The sequence below is a fragment of the Lissotriton helveticus genome, chromosome 1_1 (assembly GCF_964261635.1).
Source record: "Lissotriton helveticus chromosome 1_1, aLisHel1.1, whole genome shotgun sequence".
Taxonomy (NCBI): domain Eukaryota; kingdom Metazoa; phylum Chordata; class Amphibia; order Caudata; family Salamandridae; genus Lissotriton; species Lissotriton helveticus.
Genome location: NC_136057.1, coordinates 641,226,700 through 641,245,193, shown reverse-complemented (window position 1 = coordinate 641,245,193; position 18,494 = coordinate 641,226,700). Strand labels below are relative to the sequence as shown.

Genomic DNA, 18,494 nt, shown 5'->3' with positions numbered 1-18,494 from the left:
AGTACCGGGCACATGGCAAATGACAAAGCGTGCCCGGCGTTCAGGGCAAAGTGCTCATACTGTAGCGTGTTCGGACACTATGAAAAGGTGTGCCGCAGAAAACCCAAAGGAGCAGTGGTCAGGTATGTTGACCAGGAACAAAATGAAGAGGCAGAAGATCGAGAAGACGCGGAAGACCAGGAAGAGTTCTTATACATCGATGTCCAGGTGCTGGAAATGGAGGGAGAAGGAACAGACAAGCCCAGATTGAACATGCACATTGGAGGGATACCACTGGAAATGATCGCTGACAGTGGAGCACCCATCTCCATAGTACAACGTCAAGTGTGGGAGGAAAAGTTCGCAACCAAGATCAAAGAGACACTACACCCGATGGATTTGAGACCAGTCACGTACACCGGGCAAAGAATTCCCATGTTGGGGTATTGTCCCCTCCTGTTCGAGTTCCGTGGTCGTCATGCACTGTGCAAGTTATACATCGCTGAGAAAGGCCCCTCGGTATTGAGCTGGAAGGACCAAGGAGCACTGGGAATACAACTCAACCCAGGAGGAATTGAAAAAATCCTACTAATGGATATGGACAACAGAGATGACGAAGAGTCCTGGCAGAGAGCGTACCCCAAAGTATTCAATGGGCAAATCGGAGAGCTGGCGAAGTACACTCATCTCATAAAGCTGAAGGAGGGAGCGACGCCAATAGTGCACAAAGTGAGAAACATTCCCTTCCGCAGTAGGGACGCGGTGCAATCCGAATTGGATAGGTTGGAGAGAGAGGGAGTGATCAGAGCCATAGAAAGTGCCGAATGGCTTTCTCCACTGGTGGTAGCCCAAAAGCCAAATGGCAAGGTGCGGCTGTGTGTCGACTTAAGAGAACTGAACAAAAACATTGTGATCGACAAATTTCCTCTACCGCAAATTAATGAGATGCTAGCGAGGACCAAGGACATCAAGTGGTTTTCCACAATAGACTTGTCATCAGCCTACCACCAAGTAAAACTTCACTCCTCGTGCAGCCATCTCACGTCATTTATCACACCGTTTGGTTGCTATGAATTTGTGAGAATGCCATTCGGACTTGCATCCGCAGCGGCTGTCTTTCAGAAACTTATGCACAGATTGCTGAAAGGTGTAGAGAACGTGCAGTTTTTCCAAGATGACATCTTAGTGATGGGAAAAACGAAACAAGACCACAACGAGAAACTCCACGTCGTCCTAAGGACATTGCAGGAAAACGGCCTGACAGCGGAATGGACAAAATGCAGGTTTGGGCTGACATCGGTCACGTACCTAGGGCACGAGGTGAGCGAACACGGGATACTGCCGAAAAAGGACAACATGAAATCGATTCAGGACGCTCCCACTCCTACCAAAAAGGAGGATGTTCGATCATTCCTGGGAATGGCCGAATATTACAGTAAGTTTATTCCTCACTTTGCCACGAAAACGCATCTCCAACGTCAACTCCTGAAGGAAAAGAACAAATTTGTATGGGGTCAGGAAGAACAGACTGAGTTCGAAGCACTGAAACAAGAAATGAGCTCTGCCATTCCCCTGAAGGGGTTCGCCCCAAGTGCGGAATCCATTCTCACCACAGATGCCAGTGACCGGGGCTTAGGAGCTGTCCTTATGCAGAAATCAGTAAATGGGGACATCTCTACGGTCAGTTTCGCTTCAAGGTCGCTTGCACCGAACGAGGAGAAGTTCAGTGTGGTGGAGAAGGAGATGTTGGCTGTGGTCTGGGCGATGGAGCGCTTCAGACAGTACCTATGGGGAGCGAAATTCTTAGTCCGAACGGACCACAAGCTGTTGGTCCGAGTGCTGACTTCAAGCGGCCATGCTCACGCAACACCCAGAATTGCAAAGATGACTCTTAGGCTGTTGGACTTCGTCTACGAAGTGGAACACATCCCTGGACCGCAGAACAAAGTGGCGGACTTCCTGAGCAGAGCGGCGGCAATGGAAGCAGTGGATGTAAGAGAGACGCAAAAGAGGAAAGGTTATGTAGTAGCCACCATTCAGGATACAGAGGAAGTGATCAGTGCCCAGGAGTGGGAAGAAGCATACCGAGAGGACGTAGACTTAGAAGCCATCAAAGGATACGTGGTCCATGGGTGGCCAGAGAAAAGACATCTCAAGGAAGAAGTGAGGGAAGAACTATCGTTGGCTGACAACCCCATTTTCTTACTCAGAGGCGACAAAGTGGTCCCTCCACAAGGCATAATAGAGCACCTGATGAAACTACTACACGAAGGACACCAGGGAATCACCAAGACTAAAGCTCTAGCCAGACAAGCGTATTGGTGGCCAGCCATTAATGCCCAGATAGAACGACATGTAAGGAAGTGCGAGTCATGCGCCAAAGCAGATAAGACACAGAACTTGTTGAGACCACCTTTAGGAAGATTTCCTGTTCCGGATGGGCCATGGGAAATGGTTTCTGTGGACATCATGGGCCCTGTTCTCAACAAAGAAGGAGCACAGAAGTACGCGGTAGTTCTAATAGACAAATATTCCAAGTGGCCGGAGGTGGAGATAATGGAAAATGTAGACACGGAAGCTGTGATACGTTTCCTACGCACCACGTTCGTCAGAGAAGGCATCCCGAGAAGCATCACGTGTGACAACGGGCCGCAATTTACGTCGGCTAAATGGACCGCATTCACGGCAAGAAACGGCATAGAGGTGAAACACACGCCCATCTATCACCCTGCCGGAAACGGTCAAGTGGAAAGATTCAATAGGGTGATCATGGGCACCATTCAAGCGGCCATAAACGATGGTATGGACTGGGAGAAGGAATTGGAGAAAATGGTCTGGGCCTATCGCATCACCCCGGGGAGCACAGGATACAGCCCGTTTAAGGTATTGAGAGGAAGAGATGCCTTTACGAAGGACAACATGGCATGGAGGAAATTAGTGGTGCAAAGTAAGTGGTCGCCAGCCGTCGTCAGAAGGAACTTAGAGAAAGCCCAAGAAGTGTATACAAAGCACTATAACAAGAGACGCAACCTTCAGGGAGCAGAACTGGAAAAGGGAGATTGGGTGAGGGTTAAACTGGCAATCCTCAAGAAGAAAGGGGAGAGCAAGTTTTCACCACCATTGCAAGTGCTGGAACCCTACACCCGGTCTGCCCTACTCAGTGATGGAAAGGTGTGGTCACTGGACAGAATGGCCAAGTGCAGCAAAATCTTGAGTTGGGGAAACGACATTGATGAAGGAACTCAGCAAGTAAAAGAGGAAAGTGGAAGAGAAAGTAGCAGGAGGGAGATAGAGAATGTAGGAGAAGGAGGTCAGCAAGTGGAAGACAACGATGGAGAATGTGGCATGAGTGAAGAGGTGAGAAGCGGATACGAAGCAGAAAGATACGAGGAAGTTCGAGACAGAGAAAGTGAAGGCAACGGGAGAAGAGTGGACAAAGAAGGGCCAGGAGACGGAGGTGGAACTGAAGTAATGAGAACCAGAGTTGGAAGAGTGGTAAAGGTACCGGAGAAGTTTAAAGACTATGATATGGACTGGAAGTAAGAACTTTATTGGTTATTGTTATTGTTGCATAAAGGGGGGAGATATGTGGTGACGGTCTAGTCTCCCGTCGCCCGGAAAGGGAAGTTGACAGACAGGAAGCGGAAGGCGGCCATGTTTTATCGGCGCCTACCGCTAGCAAGAAACAGTGTGTCTCCCGGCGCTCCGGGTTCAGAATAAATATTCCTAAATACATCTCGGCATTAGTGTGCATTATTGAACACCACAGTAGGATTGAAGTAGGTTTATTCAGGAGTACACATAAAAGACCAACAGCTCAGGAAGCAGCTAACCTCCAACTGCCAGAGATAAAGTTGCCAGAACATTCTGTTGTCAAGCCATGACACACAGAATGCGAGGACACAGCCCAGCAACAGGGATGGAAAGGGAAAAGGGACAAGGCAAAAAGGGTGTGAAAGAGGGAACTATGCAAGACCACAACAATCTGCTCTTTGGAAATCGTGTTTTTTATCAAAACTTATACTCTGTTCATCAACACAGTTGTTTTTTTGGTTTGCCATTTATTTTTAACCAAGGCCTCCTTGACAATTAGTTATTTTTAAGTTTTTTGATTGCAGCTTCAGTATGTTTCCTCGCGGCAACTTCATAATGTTTAAGGCAACGAATTCTAAAGGACAGAAGCACAATCCTAAAGTAAATGGTACATTTTGGGTTAGACTAGCTACTAACATGAAAATCTCTGCTGGCTATTGGGACAATTTTGTAGAATGGCAGAGTACAGCACACATTAATCAAGATAGTAACATTATTTCATACTGCTTTCTCCCTTCGGTCTTAACAGTATCAAACAAATTAACTGCGGGGGATACAGATTTCGTAAAAGACAAATGGGAAACCAGAAATGTGTATGTTGTCGTTCCTTTAGGAAATGAAGGCTTCATGAATAAAATTATTTATGTTATTAGACATCAGGATAGCTCTTTCAAAGCCAGACAATCTTTTCATATTCTCAACCCACCGGATTATACTCACTGTTTTACAGGACACAGCTCGGCATTTCTGCTCTTTAATATCCCTCATCTTTTCCTCCATTTGCTCCTTCTTCACCAGAGGTTCAAAGTAGCGTTCTTGCTGCTCTGCTTCTGCCTGCAAACAAGGGGAATGGTTAAAACCATACAAGTATGACACTGTACGATACCTCAAGTACAGGTCTCAAGATAGCACTAACCGCACTAGAGCCAGAGGCTGGACTCCATGACAGAACCTATGCTGACCACCTAACGGCCACTTTCACTCAAGTTCGAATTAAATACGATAATACATTTTCTAATGTTACTCTTCATCAGAAATGATAACGTGAGACATGGAAAGAAGTTATGCTCTCCTCCTGAGCATTGTGTGTTTAACAATAGCAGATATAGCACAAAATCCCAGGAACCTATACAAGACTTTGCAAAGACACATTACAAAGGTTCCAACAAAAGCATCAAAGGTGCGAAGATATGACACAGATAGTAACCCAAATCATTCTAACTGAAGAAACTGAACTGCTTTGGAGAGTAAGATTTCTATTGTGGACCTCTTAAAGACTATTACCAAAGCATAGTATCCACCACAATATTAAATAACTGAGAATTTATAAAGTTAGGACAGAGCCTTGAGCCTGTTTAACCGCATGCGTGTGGCCGCGATTTTCGCGCTGTGCGACAATTTGAAAAAAAACGTGTTACATGACGAGCTGAGCTCGTCATGAGCATGCGAGCGGCGCAACTCATGACGAGTTCAGCTCGTCATGAGCATGGAAGGGGTTAATATAATCAGCTCAGCACAATCAGGAGTAAATTCGTATCACCTCATAACATATTTAAGTAAGTCATAAAATTCAATAAACATAAGCAGATTCCTAAGAAGATCAGCTCACCAAAGAACTAAAAAAACTCTTGTGTTCAGTATGCGTTTCTAGTACGAGCTGTACCTGCAATTTGTGCCGCACTTTCCGCTTCCTAAGACATAAGTTATGAGACCCAGGTGAGGGGAACCTGGTTTCATTATTAGCCTTTAAGGCGCACACCATAAACTGAATGGTACTTGACAATTTCATGCTGCACATAATCACTATAAATAAAAAACAAGAAATTTGGGTAAGGGATGAAGAGGGTGTGCGTAGGGAGCTGGCTATCTATATAATAGGTGTACCAAAATGAAGTGCACTGTGCAGAAAGTCCAGGCATCCCTTATTAGTGTACAGTGGCTTGCTCTAGCAACCCCACTGTGCTCTATTTGTGGTAGAGCAGCCTTAGGCTTACCAGAGTGGGGTGTTAGGGATTTGTTGCACACACACAGGGTCAATAAATGAGACACCCACAATAAGGAAAACCTGTGGGCGCCCTGGAGAAAGTACAGAGGGCTGGGTATGGGTAAATAGACGTTTGTTGGATGTGTAAATTTCTTCTTTACCCCCTCGTGAACATACTGCTATTGATCTTCTGTGGTCGCTCCACGATGTACTAATGGAAAAGTTCTTGTAATGTATGGTCTCTTGAGCTTTGTTAATAAAGAGTTAAAAAAAATATATATAAAAAAAAAAAGAAAACCCAACACTAATTTAGAAACATGTATTTTTATATTTACTTAGACACCAAGATCTATGAGATTACGTGAGTACTTTGAGTTAACGATTTTCAGGCACTTAAAAAACACAGCTGTCAGATTTGAGGCATGAGCCTCGAACGCAGTAATGTTATCCTATAGGAGGAACACATACTGCATAGGGGCACTTGCAAACAACTTACAGAACTGTTCTTCAGGACTTATGTTAGGTAGGGGCCAAGTTCCTTAGAAACACCAGCAGTTTTGGGTGTCGGGGAGCGGAAGTGCTGGTCACAAGGGTAGTCTCGAACGTACCTTGGGGACAAGTCTGTCGGAACCCAAAGAGGGGCTCAATTCTTGAAGGTCTCTGGGGCAAGGGTGCACTGTCAGTAGGCTCGAATTCGGCCTGAGGGGCTCGAGTGCAGAGGTGTTTTGACCGGCGGATTGCTTCCGTTGGATGCTCTCACTTTTGGGGTTGACTTGGAGATGAGGACAAAACAGGACAGCAGGGCTACTCCCGATGGTGGCCTCTCTGATGCTGACATTCCACATCGGTAGGTCAGTCTTGGCTGTGTTAGTGTCAGGGCTGGACACTGAACAAGCCTTGGTTGCTGTAAGGGGTCAAGTACCCTGGTTATTGGTGCAGGGTGGGTTCTGGGAGTCCAGGAATCTCCAAACATCGTGGTTGACGGAGCTAACCCCCTAGAGCAAGATTACCTACTCCTGGGCAGCTGCTGCATTGGTGGACCTGGTAGTCATCCGTGAACCAGACGCTGCACTCTGTGCCTGCAGGCAAGTGTCTCCTCCACTTCAAACGAGATTCTGACGGGTTGGTGAAGTGCTGGCAGCCCTCCGGGGCTTTTGGGGGATCCACAGCTCAAGGACAAGTCGGGTGTTTGCAATTGTTGAGACAGGAGCAGGTGGGCAGGGTTTGGCACCAAGTCCACAGGCAGGCTTTAGTTCTTTCGGTCTTAAGCTTTTCTTTTTTTTCCTCATTCTTCTTTGGTCAGGTGAATCTGCATTTCTGGTGTCAGGGGGATACCTAAATACTCAATTTATGGGCGTTAAGGGGAGTAAAGGGTAGTAGCCAATGGGCTACTTACCCTTGAGGTCATTGCATCTCCTATATGACAACTTCCAGTGAAGAGTGGGCATACCCCTGCCCTAGAGTTCTTAACTCTACCAAAAACACGGAGGTGGAATCTTTCTTTCCTGGAGTACATCAGGTAGCCCACCTTAGGGATGTTTCTAGCATGGTGGTGCAACACTGCACAGCTAATTTGAGGCCCGTCCTGGAGCCAAATGGGCCTCAGGGCAGGGGGTGGCATCTTCCTGGTCTGGGGGAAGCCTAGGTCGAATATCAAAGGTAGCAGGGACTTTAAGTCCCAGGCCTTGATATGGTATATCACAAGTTATGAATGCCTTCCTCCAGAGCAGGCACTGCTTCTGGCCTCAGAGGGCATGGGCTCTCACCTGCAGGGGTTCAGAAACTTTTAAGTCGTGGCAGGCTGGACAATACCTCATACAGAAGCTGTCAATCTCTGGCGGCTCTAGATACACTAGAGGCACAAACAATCTGCTGCTAAAACCTCGAAGATTCAGGAAGGAAAAAACGTATAAGCGCTCTTTCTCAGGAATGGCACCCAGGATCTGGAACTCACTCCCTCCTGAAACAAGGCTCATCTCCTCAATCACACTTTTTAATAAAGAAGTAAAAGCTCTTCTCATGGCCAAATACACTTGAGCTTTTAACTTGGATCTGTAAAGTATCTGCACCGATCTATATTACCCAGCTCGATCCCGACGACTATGTGTTTTTCCTGTATTATTCTGCTAGATCCCTACGAATATGTGTTGTACCTGTATTATTGTTTCACTTACCTGACTATTTACTTGCATTATTGATTTACCTGTACTATTATGCTCCCTCACGTATTCATTCTCTGGTTTGGTATTCCCTGCTTTGTAAAGCGCTCTGATATCTGCAAAGATCTTGTTCGCGCTATATAAAACTTTCAAAATAAATAAAAATAAAAAATACCAGAGTAGTAAGCTGGCTCTGTATATGGTGTACCACTGGGTGGTTATACCGTGCACAGAGTCCAGAGATTCTCCCAGAAGTGTACATGGCTCAGTGTAAAGTGCTCAATTTGTGGTAGCCTGGGCCAGCAGCCTTAGGCCTAACACAGAGGAGAATGAGAAATGTGTTGTGCACACAATGACCGATAAATGACACAACTCAAAAAGGAGACCCACAACAAGAAATGTTAAGGAATAGACCCTAATACTGTAGGAGCATATCTGCTCATGCACATATGCCCACACCTGTGATATAGTGCACCCTGCCTTGGGCAGGTAAGAACTCCTAGGAGTGACATACCTATAACTTGGGCAGTGCTAATTGGCATGGCACATAGGCGGTGTGCCATGTCGGCCTAGTTTGTGTCTGAACAAGGGCATGCATGCTGCAGTTGCAATCTGCATGGTCTAGGTGAGAGGTCCCTAGGGGATGCTCTTCAGTCTCAATGCCCTAGGTACCCCAGTATAATTTACTAGGGATTTGCAGGGAGCATGAAGGGCCTATTGTGGAACAGTTTTAGGGAATAAGCACTGGCACAGGGGACCTAGCTGTCAGGGACCCTGCAACCTACAATCTAAACCACATCAAATACCAGGCAAAAAGTGGGGGCTAACCATGTCAAAAGAGGAACGTTCTCACAATCCGTCAGCCAGCACACTAGAGGATTAGTAAGTTTCAGGGGGCACCTAGGGGTGGCATTAGGCATGCTGCAGCTCTTAGGAACCCTCTTGAGTACCCATGCTCTGGGTACAGGGGTACCACGTACTAGGGACATCCAGGGGTGATAAAGTGAGAGCCAATTGGGTGACTATTGGGCCATTTTCCATTGTTTTAGGGAAAGGGCACTGACACTGGGGTCTGGTTAGCAGGGACCCAGTGCACATCAGTCAACAAAAAGGGGCCCTTTCCTACTGTGTGTGAGATAGAGTTTGTATTCAAACTAGTACTTCAGAAAGCACAACAAAAATGGTTGGCTGTATTCAGTGATCACATACAATCAAAGTTATGCAAACATCAGACACCTAAGAAAAGGGTTAAAGTTTAAAATGCACGGTCTAGACATATCGCTTTCACAGGAGATACATTTTTAGCAAAAGATGTACAAACACTTGAATAACGTGAAAACACCATTTGATACTCTCAACTGATGAATACTCCAAACAGATTACAACTTCATGTTCTGGTACCTTACAACAAACAAGTGCACAGGCTCTTCTAGCTAGTTCAAACAGTGATGCTTTGATTAATGCTATTGGACAAGTAACTAACAAAGATTGGTGGCATATTGAAAAGAGTTCACGTGTTAAGGCTGTAATAACATGATCTATAATCCACCACTAAACAGTCCCAATTTTAAACTAAAATAAAGGGTCACAGAAAATAAGAAACCTATAATCCTTCAAGTCTTACCACACAATGAATCCACCCATCCCTGTAAGCAATGCATGCATCAAGGAATACTTACATGATCAACCCATTAACATACATCCTCTATGGAGCCCAACATTTCAGTTATTACCAATGCACAGGAGCGGATGAGTACAGAACTCACTTGACTTAATTAACAATCACATCCAAAAAGAAACTAAAGTTTTATTTCCTCAACCAAAGCTTTTGATATTAGTCAAACATCTCACCCTAATTATGAGATCAGACCTCTTGTTATTTCCCCTTTCATTTTCACACACCCTGCACTTTTCACACAGGAGCCAATAAAAATGGTTTATTAGAACACTGGAATGTTGGGAGCTACACTAAAGACAATGACGTTGCTCAAGGCAAATAACAGCCGGTATAGACCACCTTCTCCAACATTTCAATGATTGTCTTTCTGTTTCTCCCTTTTTAATTTAGAACATTCTACCCTGAGGGGGTGGAATGTTCTAATACCCTTATAGCCCTTCTGCCTTGGACTATATCCGTTGTTAAAGACCCTGAACCTAAATGAGGTTACAGTATAGCTCCCAAATCCTCCAGTTGCTTATATCCTTTCGGTAATGAAACTCTTCACTCGGTCCAAGGCTGTTTTTTCAATTAAACTCCTAGACCCAATCCACTTCAAACCCCAAATAAATCAGATGACTTCATATTCGATAGACATTAGCAATAACATCACATTAGAAGAGGTTTCCAAGACTTGTGAACTGAAAATGTGGGAGTCTACAATGATCATGTGAAATCCAGAATATTCTTATATCTTGCATAAGTCTTTCTATAAGAATTCATACAGTCCATACATGGGTTTTGGTCGAATAAATACAAAAATGTATAAGGCAGACCAAGTCACAAGCTTAACTTCCTTTTTTAAAATGAAGTAAACCTTTATATGAAATTATCGACTTACCTCTTTGACAAAACCAGAGTGTTTGGATTTGGCACTCAAAATTCTCTGGAACTCCTCAGATTCTAAATAGGCCAGTTGCTCCCTCCTTTTTTTCGTGGCTGGTTCTTCCTCGTCAACAGCTGTAGGACAAAAAAATAATCTTTCTGCCTAAGAACATAGATACATGGCTTGCAATGAAGTTCTGGTATTTATTTTGCCCTGGATTTTACCACTCACCTTGTGCTATTCAACATGCCACCTAAACACAGCTGCCTATTGTCACATGCGTTAAGCTAAAAACAAAGCTTGGGTCTTTCACTAAAGTAGTAGATTTGCCAATTACACTTAAGAATATATAAAACAGTTAGCTTAGTATGGATTTTACATATGCACTTAGGGCCCGATTCTGATTTAGTGTAGGTGTAATTTACAAACATACACATAAATTGCTTACCTCCATATTCAAAGTGAGCATAATATTTGGGTTAATTCCAAAATTGCAGACAATTTCTTTTGCAAGTCTTTTGGGTCTGGCTAAAGTATTTGAAAGTGTGATTGTATAAAGAATGGAGATTTTGTTTCCCCCCCTGGGTTATATTTGAATTGCCTGTTCTAAGAATGGGTTATTTACTGAGGATTTGGTATCCATCAGTTTTCTAGTATAAAAAGAAGCAAAAATAGTCCAAACACATTGTTGCATTTCATGTGTAGACAAACTTATATGTAAAACCCGCTCAATGTTGCCATGACTAGTCCAAAACACTGATGAATGTAGCATGGTATTATACATATTTCCTAATGTTGAATACAATACAGGCTGGTTGTATGCTAGCATAGTGACTGCTTGTGTTTTGAAAACGCTGGAGTGTGTGAAAAGCAAAGCAGCTTCGCCTTACCATGATTAGTCCACAACATTGATGTGTGTAGATTTGTGCATTGAACATGCTGGAGCTTGTGGTGTAAGTGCAGGATGTAAAAAGTAGGAATGCTTGTCCAGAAAATGTAGCCAATAAAACTTGTGCTTTATTGCCAGGTTTTTGTGAGACTAGCACTAAAAGCTACAGAAGGAGATACATACACACACACACACATATATATATCTATATATATATATTCACTGAAAAAACCATAGGTTTCACACCAGTTATAGTTAGCTGAACATTTTACTCATACAAAACCATTGAAATTCCCGCGTTATAGTTAGTTGGACTCACTATAACTCGCGCGCCCGCAATCCACTGCTGATGATGTCACATATTACATTATTCATGACATAGTCAGTGCCATCACTGATGACATCACTGATGACATCACTGATGACATCTCAAATGACATCACTGATGACATCATCCAGTGAATGTGTGTTCCTGTAAAGTTAAAATATGTTTTACATATTGAAGAATGAGTGTATGCATGAGTGTCTGCATGAAGGATTTAGTAGTTGCGTAACTGACTGTATGAGTGAATGATTAAATGTGTCTTACTGAATGCATAGGTTAGTGACTAAACTGACTGAATGTGTGCATCATTATGTCTGTTGTTGGGTAAGCTGCTGCATGTGTTGATTAGTAGCTATATGACTGGCTATATGGGTTATTGATTGGTTGCCCAAGTATTTGAGGGTGAGTGTGTGTGGGAGTGGCTGGGAGATGTGTGACTGTGCATAGATGTGTGAGCAGTTGATTCACTTGGTGTTTGGGTTCAAGAGTACATGTGGAAACAGCTGTATGTGCGGTTGACTGTGTGCATGGGTGTGTTGGTGAGTGAATGGATTTCTCAGTGCTACATGTCCAAGTAAGTATATATGTAAAAAACAGTGCATGTGACAGTTGGCATATATCAATGACTATACATGAGAGCCTGTGATTGCGTAAGTGACTGTATGGATCAATGTGTACTTGTATCAGTGATTGTAAAAGAGAGTAAGTATGTGTTAGTATATGTTTGAATAAGTAAGGTTATGTGTGTATAACTGTATAGATGAGGAAATGGGAGTGTGATTGATTCTTTTCATTACTGAGTAGATTAGAGAGTAACTCCATGGATGAGTGGCACTGTGAGAATGTCTGTATAGGTGTATGAGTGCATATGATAGCGTTGTATTGATGAGTGACTGTATGTATGAGTGATTGTATGGGTGAATGAGTGAATGTGTGTGTAGACTTATGAATCAGTGAGTGTGTATGTAGTAAGTGGTATTGCTGTGTCAATGGTTTCAGGAATGGTAGTCTGTATTGAACACTGGATGTATAAAAGGTTAGATTAGAGTGTGAGGAGGTGCATCGTATTATCACATGGATGATGTCATCAGTGATGTCACGGACCATGTCATGAATGATGTAATATGTGACATCATCAGCAGTGGATTGCGGGCGTGCGAGTTATAGTGAGTCCAACTAACTATAACGTGGGAATTTCAATGGTTTTGTGTGAGTAAAATGTTCAGCTAACTATAACTGGTGTGAAACCTATGGTTTTTTCAGTGAATTTCAAAGGTTTTTTAAATGCTATTTCCTAACTATAACGATTGTGAAACCTATGTTTTTTTTAGTGAATTTCAAAGGTTTTTTAAATGCTAATTCCCAACTATAACTATTGTGAAACCTATGGTTTTTTCATTGAATTTCAAAGGTTTTTAAATGCTAATTCCTAACTATAACGTTTGTGAAACCTATGGTTTTTTCATTGAATTTCAAAGGTTTTTAAATGCTAATTCCTAACTATAACGTTTGTGAAACCTATGGTTTTTTCAGTGAATTTCATAGTTTTTTTTAAAAGTTAATTCCTTTGTATATCGACTTTGTTACCTACGATTTTTTTTTATTAGCTGTTTTTTATAACAATGATAATTATTTCTTTTTAAAAAAATTATTTGTTCACTGTATTTTTCTTTTTTAATAATTTTTTCCTGGTGCGCTCAGGGTGCGCGCACCGGTAAGCTCTCCCGAGAGCGCTATTTCTGCATTCGTAAAAAAATATATGTATGAAAACTAAATAATAATGCAAGACATTCAGTACCATGCTTATAAAAGTAGTATTTTTGATTTTCCGAATGAAAATGATTTTGCATTTCCGTAAAGCTACCAAAACGTCACTCAGGCGCGCCACGTAAGCGCCCCCGTAAGCGCCTACGTTCGCGACGCGTAAGCGCCCCCGGAAGCGCTCCGGTGCGCGCAGCGTAAGCGCGTCAAGTGATGTGACCTTAAAATAACACTTTTCATTGGTTGCTAACAGTTTTTTTTACAAAGAATGAAATCCCCACCCATTTCCTTCACTTCTTCTTTCACTTTTGTGACTGCAAGACCTGTCTTTTTCCTGCTTAATCTTTTTTGATTATCATGGCTGCTAGACCCACCAGTAGCAGTGAGGACTCAGATGGGTTCATAGAGGAAGAGGCTCCTGAGCCTAGAGTAAAGGAGCATTTCATATGGACATTTTTTTCAGTACCTGCAGACCAAAAAAAAGTAAATGCTCCAAAGGTGGAGTGCCAAATTTGTCACACTGTCCTGTCACGGGGTGACCCTACAAGAAAATACTCATTCGGAAATTCGACCATGATTCGGCACGTCCAGAGGAGGCACCCCCAGAACTATGCCCGGGAGAGTGTCAGGGCTCTGGCATGAGAGGCTCCAAGGGATGGTGCTTCTACTTCAACTGGAGGAGCAACTGTATCGGTGAGGGGGCGACCAGAACAGCTGATCCCAAATATTCAGCCTGTTTTTAATGAAGCCACAATCAAATGCAAACATTGTGATCAACTACTTTGTTATGGTGAAAAAGTATTATGAACATTGTTCGAGCAATAGAGAACCACCGCTGCCGTCCCCAGCCCTAATTTTGATTATTTTTTTTGCTCCTGTTGAGCAGTTTGCCATTCCCTGTTTTTGTTTTTGTTGAGAAAAAAAAGAAAAAAAAGTTCTTTTAAGAACTACCTCCAATTCTCAAAAAAGAGCTGTATTCTTAAAAAAAATGAAAAAGAGTATCTGAAGTGGAGTGCAGTGAGAGAGGAGAGGAAAATGAGTGAGAAAGCAAAGAAAGGGACGAGAGGGGAAGGGAAGTGAAGTAGGGGGACTGAAAGAAGGTGAGTGTGGGGAAGGAGAGTGAGGAGAAGGAGAGTGAACATGGGGAATGAGGATGAGTGATGAAAATGTAGTAAAGGAACGGGGTTGTGGAAGGGTAAGAAAAGAGCAGTGATGTTTAGGAAAGAGTGGAGATACAGACTGGATAAAGACAAGTGAGTGTGAGACAAGGTGAGTAAGGGAGTGAAGAGAAGAAGAATGAAGGCCTCATTTATGAGGCCATGCGTCACTTTTACGCCGCCGGTACGTCACTTTTTGTGACGCACCAGTGGTGTAAAAAATACACCTTGTTGAGTCATATTTACAAAGGGACGCATCTAGGTAGATGCGTCACTTTGTAAACCCCTGCGCCACATTATACCTGCGCCAGATGTAATGTGTGCAAAGGGGGCGTATTGACGCAAGGAAGGGTTGTAGAAGTGACGCAGTGAAATCTATGAGATTTCACTGCGTCACTTTTAGGACGCCGTTGCGTCAAAATCTTGCGTCTGCCTCACAGCAGGCGTAAGACTGACGCAGGCCCTTTCACATGGGGCTGGCCCCATGTGAAAGGATGCATTGCTGGAGTTGCGTCACTTTTGTGACACACTCCAGCAATGCATGACTTTTGCGCTTACAGATACGTCAGAAATACGGACGTATCTGTAACTCCTTGCGACATAATGCGTCATACACTAAATATGACGCATCAGGAATGTCGCAAGGAGAGCGCACAGAGAAGTGATGCATTGCTGCTTTCACGCAGCGATGCATCATTTCTCATAAATGAGGCCCTGAGTGAAAGAGGAAAGAAACATAAGTGAGGGAGTGTGGCTGTGTTATAGGGAGCGAGTGTGATAGAAGAGGAGTGACAGACTAAGGGTTCAGAGAGAATGAGGCTAACAGAATGAGGTAAGAGGAGTCTAGAAGTAAGAGGACAGAGGGAGTAAGAGAAGAAATTAGTGAAGTGGAGTAAGGACAGTAAGGGAAGGGAAAACAGTGAAAGAGCAAAGGATGGGAAGAAAGAGGAAGAAAAGTAAAGGAGAAGGTCTGAAAGAAGGTCTGGGAGTATGGCTCAGTTATAGGGAGTGAGCGTGAGAGAAAAGGAGTGAGAGACTAAGGGGACGGAGAGAATGAGGCTAACAGAGAGAGAATGAGGGAAGGGGAGTGTAGAAGTAAGAGGACAGAGGGAGTAAGAAGGAATTAGTGAAGTGGAGTAACCAACTGGTTGTACTTTTGAACACTTTAAAAGTCACATAACATTCACCCATCCCCCCAGTGCTCATTCCCCTGTTACCATGGTAACTCCCTCCTCACCCAGCACACAGTTCAGAAGTTCATCATACTATGTTGCAAAAAAAAAGCAGCAAGGGTGTTTGACCACTCAATGTACCAGTTAATCATGTGCAATGTTTCTTGAAATGACTTTTCCTCAACCATTGAAATGACTTCTTTCAAAAAACAAAAGCATGCACCCTAGTTTTCAGTGGAGAATGTTAAGAAAGCACCAATCATTTTTTGTTTTTCAAGTGTACTGAATCTCAACCACTTTTTTTTACATAATTCCTATTTCCACAACTCATCTGAATACAAGCACATCTACCTTCAAGATGCCAAAAGTCTGGTTTGTGGGTCATAGCTTTGTCCACTGGAGTCAAAAATACGCAGCTAACAGAGGTATTTACAACCTTGATATACCAAATGTGGACATTGTATGGATTGGACAGAGAGGATTGAGAAGTCACCAATTGATACCATTGGTAACATCCTTTATGCATCTACCACACCCTGACCTCATAATTGTGCACTGTGGTGGCAATGACCTGGGCACTTTGACTGGGGTAGGTCTGGAAATGCTTTTAAAGGACATCTTTGGGCAATTGATGTCACTTTTTCCAAAAACTGCCTTGATATTTTCTAATATATGCCAAAGGCAAAAATGGAACTGGTCCAACCAATTTTGTCTACAGATTGAGAAAGCAAGGAAACATGTGAATACATCTGTTTCTGCTTTCCTCAGAGATTATGGTATGGGTTCCATTTACCACAACAACTTGCGTTACAACATGCAAGACATCTATAGGAGAGATGGTGTGCATTTTACAGATGAGGGGAATAGAGTTTTCCTCTTGAATATAAGACTCTGCATTGGAACCTACTTGTAGGTACAAAAACACCCACATAACACAACAGCTCTTTTCAGAGCTACCCTACCTCTAAGCACTCTAAATTATTTTTTTACAATAATTTTTTACACTGTTTTTCCCTGTGGTGCGCTCAGGGTGCGCGTACCGGAGCGCGCACCTGGGAACGCACCCAGCGCTTACCCCGCGAAAATTTAAAAAAAAAAGTTTTCTTGCCCTTCATGGTCCTTCTAGGCCCCCCTCAGAAAACCTAGGGGGTCAGGATGTGTCTACTCTGCCCCGTTTTAATTATATCCCCCTTTCTTTTTCACCTCTTGTGTCTCCAACATTCCAAACAGTCCGGAGTGGCCGCCATCTTGTGTTTCGGTAGGATCGAGACACAAGAGGTGGCAAAAACAAAGGGGGAAATGACCAAAAGGGGGCAGGGTAGACCCCCCCTGGCCCCCTATGTTTGATGTGGGGGCTATAAAAGGGCCCCGCGGGAAAAAAAAAATCAATTTTCGCGGGGGGAGCGCCCGGTACGCGCACCGGGGAGCGTACCCTGGAGAAAAAAGAATGACAGAGTTTTTAAAAAATGTAGCATTTTTTTATAAATTGGAGGTAGTTCTAAAGAGAACTTTTTTTTAATTCTTTTTGTTGTTTTATATTTTTTTATTGTTTTTTTGAACATTTTTTACTTTTTTGGGCTTTTATGAACAATTTTATATTTTTTTGTAATTTTTATGGGGACAAACAAAAAACAGGGAATTGTAAACGGCTCAACTGGAGCAAAAAAAAAAATCAAGAAAAAATTAAGGCTTCTTTTTGCACTGGTGGTTGTCTCCAGCACGGTTAATCAATTTGATGCTTTGTTCACGATAAGAAATTGTAGTCCCACAAAATACGCAAACAATTTTAAAATCTCCAAACTGTGTTTGGATGTTTGGGACCGTCTCCCTTGCCTCTGGACCCGATGGAGTGTGTTGTTTGCTTGTGGAGGTGCTTGCAGAAGATTAGGGAGGGTTTCTGATTAGTTCTCTCACCTCTGCCGCAGAATAGTTGTTGGGATGCCTCCGTTGCATGTGGCGAATCATGGTATTATTACCAAAAGAGTACTTTTTCGCAGGGTTCCCCCTGGAAAGTACAGCGCCACATATCAGACATGTCACTTTCGCCGCATTGACTTTCTTTTCGCCCCTTGGGAATTTAAAAAAAATCCCACACAATGTGCTCTCTCGGTTTATAAGGGGGATTGTCTTCAGGCAGGAAAGTCCTCCTCTTCTTCTTCTTCTTCTCCTCCTCCTCCTCCTCCTCCTCCTCTTCTTCACCACCAATGTGGTGTTGTGGTGGTCCTTGTGGTGGTGGTAGTGGTGGTGGTGCAGATGCTCCTGCTGCTGCTACTGTAGCCATTTCTGAATGAATGGAAACAGGTCTTCCTCACTCAAAGAACAAAGTGAGAATGAGGAAAAAAGGTGGGGGCTTTCATCATTTGGAAAACAAAACTGTTATGAACCAATGAAAAGTGTTATTTTCAGGTCACATGACCCGGGCTTTCATCATTTGGAAAACAAAACTGTTCTGAACCAATGAAAAGTGTTATTTTCTGGTCACATGACCCGACGCGCTTACGTTGCGCGATCGTATACGCTCGGGCGCTTCCGGGTGCGCTTACGCCGTGCGTCATAAGACGCATTTCGCGGCTACACGATACGTGTCTTATGACGCGCGGCTACGCGATACGTCACAATGTTGTTTTCGTTCGCAGCAATAGCGCTAACGGGACGCTCATCGGTACGTGCACCGGGGCGCGCCGCAAGACTGCGCTTACCGGTGCGCTCACC

The 18,494-nt window shown here is 43.5% G+C and overlaps 1 protein-coding gene across 3 annotated transcripts in view; it reads right to left on the bottom strand.

Moving 5' to 3' along the window:
* Positions 1 to 18,494, bottom strand: part of MCM10 (minichromosome maintenance 10 replication initiation factor) — a 306,573-nt gene that overhangs the window by 31,099 nt on the left and 256,980 nt on the right. For 2 of the 3 annotated variants that reach the window (XM_078674170.1, XM_078674171.1), the window contains exons 16-17: positions 10,494 to 10,612; positions 4,513 to 4,626 (exon numbers count right to left, since the gene is read on the bottom strand). In XM_078674170.1, the coding sequence (XP_078530296.1) occupies positions 4,513 to 4,626; positions 10,494 to 10,612 (233 nt within the window). Of the gene's footprint in view, positions 1 to 4,498; positions 4,627 to 10,493; positions 10,613 to 18,494 lie in introns of all 3 variants that reach the window. The other variant, XR_013606921.1, reaches the window with a different exon arrangement.